Source organism: Carlito syrichta, unplaced genomic scaffold, assembly GCF_000164805.1.
Source record: "Carlito syrichta isolate Samal-C Ts95f unplaced genomic scaffold, Tarsius_syrichta-2.0.1 Scaffold304557, whole genome shotgun sequence".
NCBI lineage: Eukaryota > Metazoa > Chordata > Mammalia > Primates > Tarsiidae > Carlito > Carlito syrichta.
This window is the reverse complement of record NW_007248653.1, coordinates 45,955-57,675: the sequence shown is the minus strand read 5'-3', so window position 1 is coordinate 57,675 and position 11,721 is coordinate 45,955. Positions and strand designations below refer to the sequence as shown.

The window sequence follows — 11,721 nt, the reverse complement described above, 5'->3', positions numbered from 1 at the left end:
TGAGACTCCAACTCAAAAAAAAAAAAAAAAGTGTATGTAAGCTGGCTATGGTGACGCATACCTGTAGTCCTGGCTACTTGGGAGGTTGAGGCAAAAGGACTGCATGAACCCCTGAGATTGAGGCTGCACTGAGCCATGGTCATGCCACTGCACTCCAGCCTGGACAAAAGAGTGAGACCCCACCAAACTCAATAAAAATAAAAATAATAATAGGCCAGGTGCAGTTGCTCATGCCTGCAATCCCAACACTTTGGGAGGCAGAGGCAAAAGGATTGCCTGAACCCACAGATTCAAGACCAACCTGGGCAACACAGTGAGACCTCATCTTTACAATAAATTAAAAAATTAGCCGGGCATGATGGCATATGCCTGCCTGTAGTTCCAGCTACTTGGAAGACTGAAACAGAAGGATTACTTGAGCCCAGGAAGTTGAGGCTGCGGTGGCCATGAGCATGCCACTGCACTCCAGCCTAGGTGACAGAGTAAGACTCCAACTCAAAATAATAATAATAATAACAACAATAATAATAGAGTATACATGATAGCTACACATACTCAAAGTATCTGTCTAAGAAGCACGAGAACAAACTATACAGCCTTAGAGAAGAGAGAAGAGGGTAAGCTACTCAACTAAAGACAGAAAGGTGTGCCGTGGTGACTTCAGAGAGAACGTTCCTCAACGCATGGAACTAGGTGATTTCCCAGAAAGATAACAAAGGCAATGGCCTGCTTTGAGGATGGAAATCAGAAATAGAAGGGAAAGCATGTGATGTAACTTGCCAAGGTCAAAAAGGAAATTTAAAATGTTAAGATACTCAAGGAAAAGGGGAAAACATTTTCCTTTGACTCATTCACAAGGGAAATCTCTAAATGAATACAGAGGATGTTTACCAGTTTGTGTGTGGGATGGGGGAGACGCTGGCTGCAGTTCTCACAAAACTAAGCAGCAGGTATTCTCTCAGCACTGCAGGTAGGGAAATAGGACCCAAAGCTGAAGTGTCCATCCTTGAAAAGATGTTAGAAGAAGTGGTGCATATCAGCAGAAACCCAAGTGCCAGCCACAGGGCACTGGACGTGTTAGGGTGACCTCTTGGTCAGTATCTCTTTCTGGCTCTTCCAGTTATCTTCCTCTGGCAGAGAATAAGCCAGGAAGGTCAGGGTGCAGTGGGGAAAGCACAGAACTCGGAATGTGAGAGACAGGAGTTGGAATCCTAGCGCTTCAAATTCCCAACTCAGAAGTATCAAGTCTTAATTTTCTCATTTGTAAAATGAGGTAAGAAGCCGGGCTCAGTGGCTCAGCCTGTAATCCCGTGCTTTGGGAGGCTGAGGTGAGTGAATTGCCTGGGCAACTTGGTGAGACCTCATCTCTACAATAAATCAAAAACCAGCCTGGAGTGGCAGCGCGTGCCTGTAGTTCCAGCTACCTGGAAGGCTGAGGCGGAAGGATTGCCGGAGCCCAGCATGTCGAGGCTGCGGCGGCCGGGAGTGGCCACTGCACTCCAGTCTGGGCGACAGAGTGAGACTCCAACTCAAAAAAATAAAAAATAAATTAAAATAAAATAAAATAAAATGAGGTAAGTAGTGAGCTCCTTCTTGAGTTTTGAAAATTAGGTGAGATATCATGGGATGAAATCACCTAGCCCAGAGCCTGTAGTGGGGACTCAATAGATACCTGTCGTGTGGCACTGAGGTCCCAGGGGAAAGGAACAAAAGTAGTTTACATTTATCCACCTAAAAGAAGAATGGGTAAGAGAAGAAGGTAGAGAATGACAAAATCATTTTACACAAATCTAGAATTTAGAAAATTTGGTGCATGCATACCCTTTGAAACTAAAATAAAAATGAAAAAAAAAAATTTTTAAGAAAATCTGCAATGTGCACTCCCCAAATTAGTGTTTCCTACTTTGCGTACAAAGGTGTGAGCTACCCTTGAAAAGCTTTGGTTTCTTCATACTTTAATATATATCTGTCACTTCCTGCCCTGATTATTTTATGAAAGAAACGGAAGACTGTATCACAGTCTACGAAGAGAAGGCTGAGCTTTGGTTGAACATTTACTGAGTCTGTAAGTTTAGGGTTGTAATCAGATTCAAATTCCCACCAAGTTAATGTGTTGTCCAGTGAGTGAGCTGCACAGAGGTTAAGTCTGAGGGGTAAGCAGTTGAACTAATTGGTTGTAATTAGTTGTATATTTAAGCTGCAATCTTTTTCTCAGTAAATTCAAGAGTATGACTCAGTGAAGCCAGTGGCTGTTTCGAGGGCACTCTGGAGGTTTCCTGGAGCTGACCCCAGGAGCCTGAATTGTTCAAGCCCCCCAACTCCTCTGGCAGAGTTCGCTGATGGTGTTCCAGGAGCTGCAAATCTTCTGTCACTGTCCTGGGGCAGTCACTTGGGATGCTTCCAGAAGTGAGCTCTCCTTCCATTTGGAAGCTGAGATCAAACCCTTCCCCCACCCAGACTCCAGAAGGGAATATGTGGGGTGCTGCCTCCCTTAAACCAGGTCGGCCCTGCCCAGTCCTAATTCTCAATTTATAGGACGGACACACTCCGATTATAGAGCATTAGGGCCATAAGGAAGTTTACAGAGATTGTGTCCAATACTCTTACGTATTTTAGAACTTGAAGTCAAGAGACAATCAGATAGTACAAAGTTTATCCTGGCACCTGGATCTTCTCAGTGTCCCAGCTGGGAGGTCACTGTAGGTCACCAGGAAGGTGAGTTGGGTCTAAGAAGACACGGGGTGGGAGGTGACTAGAGGAATGCCATCTCGGTGAGGCTCGGGGTGTTTCTAGAGGGGACCTGGGGCCATGGAGAGGTTGGGTTTCCCTGCCCTGTCCGCATCTCCAGGACTTTCTGCTGTTCTTTAGCCTGTGTGTAATTATTTTGGGCTTCAAGGTTTTGGCACACACCCAGTGCTAGAAGAGTGTGCTTAGTAACTCTGCAGTAGCACCAGGTGTTCTGGGGATCCAGAGGGATTAACAGCTCCAGGGAGGCTGGGATCAGATTTCTGAGGAACTTCTGTGACCTGAAGGCAGAAGGGCAGGGGGCAACTGAGCAAGGACGCATGCAGGGTCACCCGCTTGGGGAGAATGAGACTCTGGGCCAGGAGGGGTGACTTGTGTGCAAATACAGAAGAAAGCAGTTTCCGGCCCAGTGACCATCACCTGCTCACAATTGATGGGGAAGGGGAGGGGAGTGTAGTGTGCGTGTGTTTCTGTGCACACACATGTGTGGGTCTGGTTATTTTTGTAAACACGTGAAAAACTGGAATGCGCCTCCAGTGTCTGAAATGTACTCAGCATGAGATAATACTCCCTTTCTTCTTAACCCTGGATGAGGTCCTGGTTGAGAAAGACTTGTGTCTCCTCTCAGGCTTAAACAAACACTGAGGACCTGGGAGGGTTCAGAGCGGCACTGGCCCGTGGAAATATACTGGGAGCCATGTATGTAATTTAGAATGTTCTGGTAGCCACAGTAAAATGGAAGAGGTGAAATTAGTTTTAATATTTTATTTAACTCAGTGTATCAAAAAATGATTACAGAGCTATTTTACATCTTTATTTTGTACTAAGTTTTTGAAATCCCATGGATGTTATCCCATAGCACATTTCACTTCATATTGGCCACGTCTCAAGTGCTCAGCTGCCACATGTGGTCACTGGCCGCCATACTGGATGGCACAGGTTTATAGAATTTGCTGTATAAAGCTGGAAAGTGGTTAGAAAATGGCACCAGGAAAATATGCCTAGAGAGGAAAGAAAATCTGAAGGCTGGATCCTTGTGATAGATATCAGTGGTTTTCATCTCCACTGAGTGTCCACCCATGCCATGGTCCCCAAAACCCCAAAACACTGGTTTATAGTTCAGCCATATGAAATATTTCATTTAAATCTAAACAGGAAGAAATGGAATGAATAAGGTTAATGGGATAAATATTTCTCTTACCTCCTTCCTTTATTTATTCAACAAATGCTAAGTGAGGACCCAGTTGTCTCCACCTCTCAGGAATGGGGCTAAGTTTGTAGTGTCCAGATGTTAAGGCTGTGGTGACAATTATCCTCTGCTTTGAGGGTGGCCCGAGACCAAGGAAGGTACTAGTTGGACCATCCATATTCCTTCCACTACTGTAGTTCTTTAGGTGAGTGATGGGATGCTCTTAGGCACAGCATAACTTTTACTTTTATTTTTTATTTGTTTATTTTTTTTGAGTTGGAGTCTCACTCTGTCGCCCAGACTGGAGTGCAGTGACCACTCCTGGCCACCGCAGCCTAGACCCGCTGGGCTCTGGTGATCCTTCCGCCTCGGCCTTCTGAGTAGCCAGAATTACAGGCGCGCGCTACCACGCCCGGCTAATTTTTTGATTTATTGTAGAGATGAGGTCTCGCCTACCCAGGCGGGTCCCGAACCCGCGGGCTCAGGCAATCCACTCACCTCAGCCTCTCAAAGGCAAGGGATTACAGGCTGAGCCACCGAGCCCGGCTCATAACTTTTACTTTTAAAAGAGCTTGTTCGACCTGGCTTGGTGGCTCAGCCTGTAATCCCAGCACTTTGGGAGGCCGAGGCGAGAGGATTGCCTGAACCCGAGGGTTCGAGACCAGCCCAGGCGACTTGGCGAGACCTTGTCTCTACAATAAATAAAAAATTAACCGGGCATGGTAGCACGCACCTGTAGTTTCGGCTACTTGGAAGGCTGAGGCGGAAGGATCACTTGAGCCCAGCAGGTCGAGGCTGTGGTGGCCGTGAGCATGCCACTTGCACTCCAGCCTGGGTGACAGAGTGAGACTCCAACTCAAATAAATAAATAAATAAATGAGTAAACAAACAAAAGATCTAGGTCTTTGAACACCTGGAATAAAAAGTATTCAAGAAGTCGGCCGGGCATGGTGGCTCAAGCCTGTAATCCCAGCATTTTGGGAAGCTGAGGTGAGCGGACTGCCTGAGCCTAGGAGTTCAAGACCAGCCTGGGCAACTTGGTAAGACCTCGTCTCTACAATAAATCAAAAAAAATTAGCCGGGTGTGGTAGCGTGCGACTGTAGTTCCAGCTACTTGAAAGGCTGAGGCGGAAGTATTACCTGAGACCAGCGTGTCAAGGCCACAGTGGCCATGAGTGTGCCAGTCATGGCCAACTCAAAAAAAAAAAGTATTCAAGAAGTTATAGTGCTTTCATAAGAGACAGAAATTAGGTGTTGCGATCATGGTTAAACCAGCAATCCATCATAATCTAAGAGGTAGGGCATGTATGGAGATTAGACACGAAGGAGCCCAGCTCTCACACTCAATGGCTTTGCTGCCTTGTGCAAGTTTCTGAGGCTTCCAATTCCCTGTTCTGCACCTCAAGTCAAAGGGTTAGCGCAAAAGTCAGATGACCCATATGTGCTTGTAACGTATCAGGTTCTTCTTACTGTATTTGATTCACCGGCCTACTTTTGAGCACCAAATTATTTGTTAGATAATTGATTCCAGTCACTCCTTTGAGATTACATTGACGGAAGGACACTGAGGGGCTTGTAGAAAGTCTTCCCTTCTTGTCAGATACAGTGGCTCATGCCTGTAATCTCAGCACTTTGGGAGACCAAGGCAGGAGGACTGCTTGATCTCAGGAATTAGAGACTCAAGGGGTTGCCCACATCCTCTCTTCATACTGCATGTGGCCTGAGGTCAAGAGGCCACCAGCTGGAGTGTGGAAATATTTTGGTTTTTGTGACGAGAACTTTTGTTTTCACAAGTGAAAGGATAAATTGGGGAGGTGGGTCTGTGCCGATGCCGATGCCACGGGAATAATGCAAGATTGCAACAAGAAAGAAAGTAGAAAGAAGTAAAGTGCGTTATTCACCTTTTCCAGATTGGAAAGGGGGCCGGCACTCAGATGTAAGTGTGGCATCCAAGGGCCAAGAACTGGGTATATTTAAGGGCCTTTGGGGTAAGGGGGATTTGGGTCCAGAGGAATGTCGGGGTGGTCTTTGATGTTGATTGCAGCCACATGAGTCTTAGATCTTGATGTATAGCCAGACGTGAGCATCTCATGCCCTCAGGTGGTGGGCTAGATGGGGGTTGGAGAAAGGGGGGAGTTTCCTGCAAGAGACTTACCAGACGTTTGCAATCCTCAAACTCCTTGACCAAAAGATGGTCTATTTTCATTTCTATGTCTCTGTCCTTGTCTGGCATCTGAAGGAGATTTGCCAAGGAGGTGGGGTAGGCTGCCGCTTGACCCATAGTAAAATGTCTGAGCACATCTTAAAACCTGCCTATTGGAAATTTATGTATGTCTAACCTATGCTAGATTCAAAGCATGTCAGGGGTAAAGTCTAAGCAAAAATGGCTATGCTGGCTGGGCTCAGTGTCTCAGCCTGTAATCCCAGTTCTTCGGGAGGCTGAGGCAAGTGGATTGGGCCGGTCTATGAAACAAGTGGGTTATACACAAAAGACTTCCAAGTGCCCTTGTAAAAGGCCTGGACAGAGCTTCAGATATGTATTTAGAGAGACTTGGGGGTGGAGGGAGGAATGATTCCAAGCCCCCTTTCCATGAAGGCCTGGCCTCTGCAATGCAAGCCCCAGTGAAAAGGCAGGCCTACCTGGCCATGACTGCACCTGTAGTGTGTCCTCGTCAGCCTGTGGTACCTGGGCTAGTGAGTGACGAGTGACTCATTTCTACGTGTATGTCAGGACACACAGTCCTGTTTCTGGAAGCAAGCTCTGCTCTGTGAGCTGTCTGAACTCAGCTCGTACCTCACTGGAGTGTGTCATGTGCAGATTTGTTTCCAGAGGAATGGCTTTGGCTGATAACTGAAATATTACCAAGGAGTTTTTCAAAAGCGTTCTTCTCTTTGTCAGTTTTCACAAGTACTCAAATATGGCAGACCTGACAGTTCTAGGAGTCTGCTCTGTCAGAGGGGCTTCCAGCCAGCAAAATAACTGAAACTGGCTTTTGGTCCAGCCGCCTTCCCTAGATGACTGCTGGCTGATAGCGAGGGCATGCGTGTGTGTGTGGCTTATGGTGGAACAGGGCCATTCCCCGAGATGGCCCGTCCCTGTCTCTCTCCTGCCAATCCGGGGACCCTGTGTCATCCATCCTCGCCTCCCCACAGCCATGTGTCCCGTTTCCCATCTCATTGCCTGGATGCTTGCTCCTAACTCTGTACATCTGCATTTTCTCCTGTGCACCCATCGTGTTACTGTGGAAACTTGGTGGCCGCAGGCCGCGAGTGTCCGGTGTCATCCAAGTGTGGTGGTGTGGTATGTGTACTTGCTCACGCTTTTATTTTGAACCCTTTCCAATGTGACATCCGCTAAAATGTCTCCCTTATAATTTGCTTGATGATCACAGCTTTCTCATCATTCATTGAGCGCAGGACCTGATCTCACAGAATCTGAAAAGAGCTATGTGGTAAGATGCCTGTTGAATAAGACTGTAGCTTTTCTAAAGAGAATCCGTACTGACCTAGAGTCTAGACCAGGGCGCTGCCTGGTGAACTCCCAGTACCATTTTTCACGAGAGTTCTGTGGCTGTTGTGGTGCAGAGAGATGTTGGGCCAGCCCCTGCCCCCAGAAAAGAGCAGAGGAATTTCGAGACAGTCTTTCTACTCTGCCTACATGGGGGATTAAATTAATATATTAGTGCATGATTGGGGATACATACTTGCATTTCTGCCCTGAAGTTATTCCATTTGCAACAGTTACTCACTAATTACAGGCTTTTATGCTGCTGCCTTTTTTTTTTTTTTTTTTTTTAATATTCATACTAAATCCCAAATTCTTCTGTATCTTACCTGTTTTTCCATGCTTACACCTGGATCCCTCCTGCACTCCACCTACTGGAATATCTGTTTTTTTTTAACCTGGATCTTCAACTCTGTTTTTTCCCTGGACTTATGTGCTTCGTCTGGAATGTTACATCTCTTCCTCTCTCTTTTTTTTTTTTTGTCCCCACATTGACTGTTTTATGGGGGTTTCTGGATATCTCGGGGCCACCTCACAGGAAGCGGTTTGCAATGAGATCATAAACGTTGCCGAAAAGTCTGTTCATTACTGCAGCACTGTTTCTCATCCCCTTGACTTTCATCACAAGGTATCCCCTTCTGACAATAAATCATCTTCCATCATTTCTCAGCAACCTCAAGCCCAGCAGCGAAGAGTCACTCCAGACAGGAGTCAAACCTCACAAGATTTGTAAGTACTCTTGGTGAACTTTAATTCACGTGTTCTGGGGGGACTGTTGGCCTAAGAAAGTGGGTCACCAGGCACGGTGGCTCACGCCTGTAATCCCAACACTTTGGGAGGTGGAGGCAAGAGGATTGCCTGAGCCCATGGCTTCGAGACCAGCCTGGGCAACATGGTGAGACCTCGTCTCTACAATAAATCAAAAAATTAGCTGGGTGCGGTGGCACATGCCCGTAGTTCTGGCTACTTGGAAGGCTGAAGTAGAAGGATCGCCTGAGCCCAGCAGGTTGAGGTTGCAGTGGCCATGAGCAGTGTGCTGTTGCACTCCAGTCTGGGTGACAGAGTGAGACTCTGACTCACAAAAAAAAAGAAAGTGGGTCATTGGCTGACTATCGGGCAGTTGTTTAGGACAATAAGTGACTCACGCCCAGCTCTGAGAATTTCTAGTTAAAGCCATGTTTCCCATCAGACAGTGTGAAAACAGGTGGCGGGTAAATAAAGGAGGTCATGGGTGACTAGGAGAGAGAGACAGGTAAAGAATTAACTGCGATACGGCCTGGGCAACATAGCAAAACCCTGTGTGTACAAAAAAATGAAAATAAAAACTTAGAGGCCGGGCAGGGTGGCTCAAGTTTGTAATCCCAGCACTTTGGGAGTCTGAGGCAAGAGGATTGCCTAAGCCCAGGGGTTCGAGACCAACCTGGGCAACTTGGTGAGACCTAGACCCTACAATAAATCAAAAACTTAACCAGGCGTGGTGGCGTGTGCCTGTAGTTCCAGCTACTTGGAAGGCTGAGGCCAAAGGATTGCCTAATCCCAGTAGGTCGAGGCTGCAGTGGCCATGAGCGTGCCGGTGCACTCCAGCCTGGGCAACAGGGTGAGACTCCAAATCAAAAAAAAAAGAGAGAAAAAAGGAAAACTTAACCAGGTGTGGTGTTATGTACCTTTAGTCCTACCTACTCAGGAGACTGAGGCAGGAGGATCCCTTAAGCCCAGGAGTTCCATACCAACCTAGGCAACATAGAGACATCCTACCTCTACAAAAAAATAAAATACAAAATTAGCTGGGCATGGTGGCACATGCCTGTAGTCCCAGCAACTCAAGAGGCTGAGATGGAAGGATTGCCTGGGCCCAGGAGTTTGAGGCTGCAGCAAGCTATGACTGCCACTGCACTCCAGCCTGAGCAACAGAGTAAGACCCCATCCCTTTAAAAATTAAATAATAAAAACTGCCATAGAAGGTCAAATTCAAGAGCTGTGTTGTCTGGTTTCAGTTTTAGTTTTGTGGGAACATAGAGGAAGAGTGGTTAAAGTTTGACCAGAAGTGAATGAACAGGGTTGATTCATTCATTCAAAAAACGTGTTAGATGTCTGCTGTGTTTTAAGCACATAGGAGAAAACTCTGTTCACAGAGGAAGGCAGATTTGGACTAAACATTGAAAGATAGACTGGGCCGGGCTCGGTGGCTCAGCCTGTAATCCTGCTCTTTGGGAGGCTGAGGTGAGTGGATTGCCTGAGCCCGTGGGTTCGAGACGCACCTGGGCAACTTGGCGAGACCTCATCTCTACAGTAAATCAAAAATCAGCCGGGCGTGGTGCCTGTAATTCCAGCTACTTAGAAGGCTGAGGCAGAAGGATCGCCGGAGCCCAGCAGGCAGGTCGAGGCTGCGGTGGCCGGGAGCGGCCACGGCACTCCAGTCTGGGCGACAGAGTGAGACTCCAACTCAAAAAAAGAAAGATAGACTGGATTTTGAGAGAACAGGAAGGAAAAGTCCTTCCCAGTGCAGGCGACCACATATGCAGAGACATGGCGTGGCTGTTGTTTGGCGAACTTGAGGGTCCTTTGTGTCCACAGCGTAAGGTTCATGGAGGAGATAGTTGGAGACAAAGCTCAACAGGTAGGGTGGTACCAGGTGCCAGAGCTCAGAGTACAGTCTGTATGTTATTCTGAAGGCACTAGGGAGCCATTGAAGGTTTTTGAAGTGAGGAGCACATTAATCATCTTTTGTTTTAGGGTGATAACTGGCTACAGAGTGGAGGGTGGATTTCAGAGATGAGAGGTGAAAATGTCGGTTAGAAGATTTTAATCCGGCCAGGCTCGGTGGCTCATGCCTGCAATCCCAGCACTTTGGGAGGCTGAGGTGAGAGAACTGCCTGAGCCCACAGGTTTGAGACCAGCTTGGGCAACTTGGCAAGACCTCATCTCTACAATGAATCAAAAAACTAGCCAGGCATGGTGGCGCATGCCTGTAGTTACAGCTACTTGGAAGGCTGAGGCGGAAGGATCGCCTGAGCCCAGCAAAGGATCGCCCACTGCACTCCAGCCTGGGCGACAGAGTGAGACTTCAACTCAAAAAAAAAAAAAAAAGGAAGATTTTAATCCAGACAAGAAGTGCTGAGGGCCTGAGCCAGGACAGTGTGGGCACTTTGCTACCATGGAAGTACATGTGATTACTCCCAGAGATACAGGGCGAAGAAGAGCCCCAAAGGAGACCGAGAAGGGGTAGCCAGAAATGCAGGCCAGGTGTAGGAGGGTTCGCCTTCATAGAACAGAGCCGCAGTGCTGCTACCCCAGAGAAGCCAAGGGTGGGAAATGAGAAATACCCACCAGGCGTTCTCCTTGGCAACTGGAAAAAATCACGGGTGACCTCTGAAACGGCAGTGTTAGTGGAGAGGGGGTGGCAGGTGCTGTGTTGAAAGAGGCCATGAGCTGTTTGATGTTGAGTGGAGGGACAGGGAGGGGAGCCTGGAGATCAAGAGAATAGCAGAGACAGGGGAGGTGTTTTTAGGGTGCAGAGACTTGAGCACGTTTGTACCAGAGGAGGAGTTGACAGTCGAAAGATGCAAAGGTGCAGTTGCTCATGCCTATAATCCCAGCACTTTGGGAGGCCAAGGTGAGAGGATCGCCTGAGCCCAGGAGTTTGAGACAAGCCTGGGCAACATGGTGAGACCTCATCTCTACCAAAAAATACCAAAAAATTAGCTGGGTGTGGTGGCGCACGCCTGTAGTCCCAGCTACTTGGAAGACTAAGGCAGAAGAATCGCCGGAGCCCAGCAGGTCGAGGCTGCGGTGGCCAGAAGCGTACCACTGCATTCTAGCCTAGCAACAGAGTGAGACACCAACTAAAAAAAAAAAGATGTGCCAGGTACAGTGACTTAAGCCCGTAATCCCAGCACTTTGAGAGGCAGAGGTGAGAGGATTGCCTGAGCCCAGGGGTACAAGACTAGCCTAGGCAACTTAGTGAGGTCTCATCTCTACAATAAATAAAAAAATTAGCAGGGCATGGTGCATGTGGTAGTTCCAGCTACTTGGAAGGCTAAGGTGGAAGGATCGGCCGAGGCTGCAGTAGCCGGGAGCATGCCACTGCACTCCATCCAGTCTGGGCGACAGAGTGGAGACTCCACTCAAAAAAAAAAGAATAGCCGGGCTCGGTGGCTCAGCCTATAATACCACACCTTTGGGAGGCTGAGGTGAGTGGATTGCCTGAGCCCGTGGGTTCGTGACCCGCCTGGGCAGCGAGACCTCATCTCTACAATAAATCAAAAAATCAGCCGGGCGTGGT

At 47.7% G+C, this 11,721-nt stretch overlaps 1 protein-coding gene across 4 annotated transcripts in view; it reads left to right on the top strand.

Annotated features, from left to right (window-relative positions):
• Positions 1-11,721, top strand: part of SORBS1 (sorbin and SH3 domain containing 1) — a 274,935-nt gene that overhangs the window by 256,317 nt on the left and 6,897 nt on the right. For 3 of the 4 annotated variants that reach the window (XM_021713460.1, XM_021713459.1, XM_021713458.1), the window contains one exon: positions 8,110-8,168. In XM_021713460.1, coding sequence (XP_021569135.1) covers positions 8,110-8,168 — 59 coding nt within the window. Of the gene's footprint in view, positions 1-7,326; positions 7,387-7,977; positions 8,169-11,721 lie in introns of all 4 variants that reach the window. The other variant, XM_021713457.1, reaches the window with a different exon arrangement.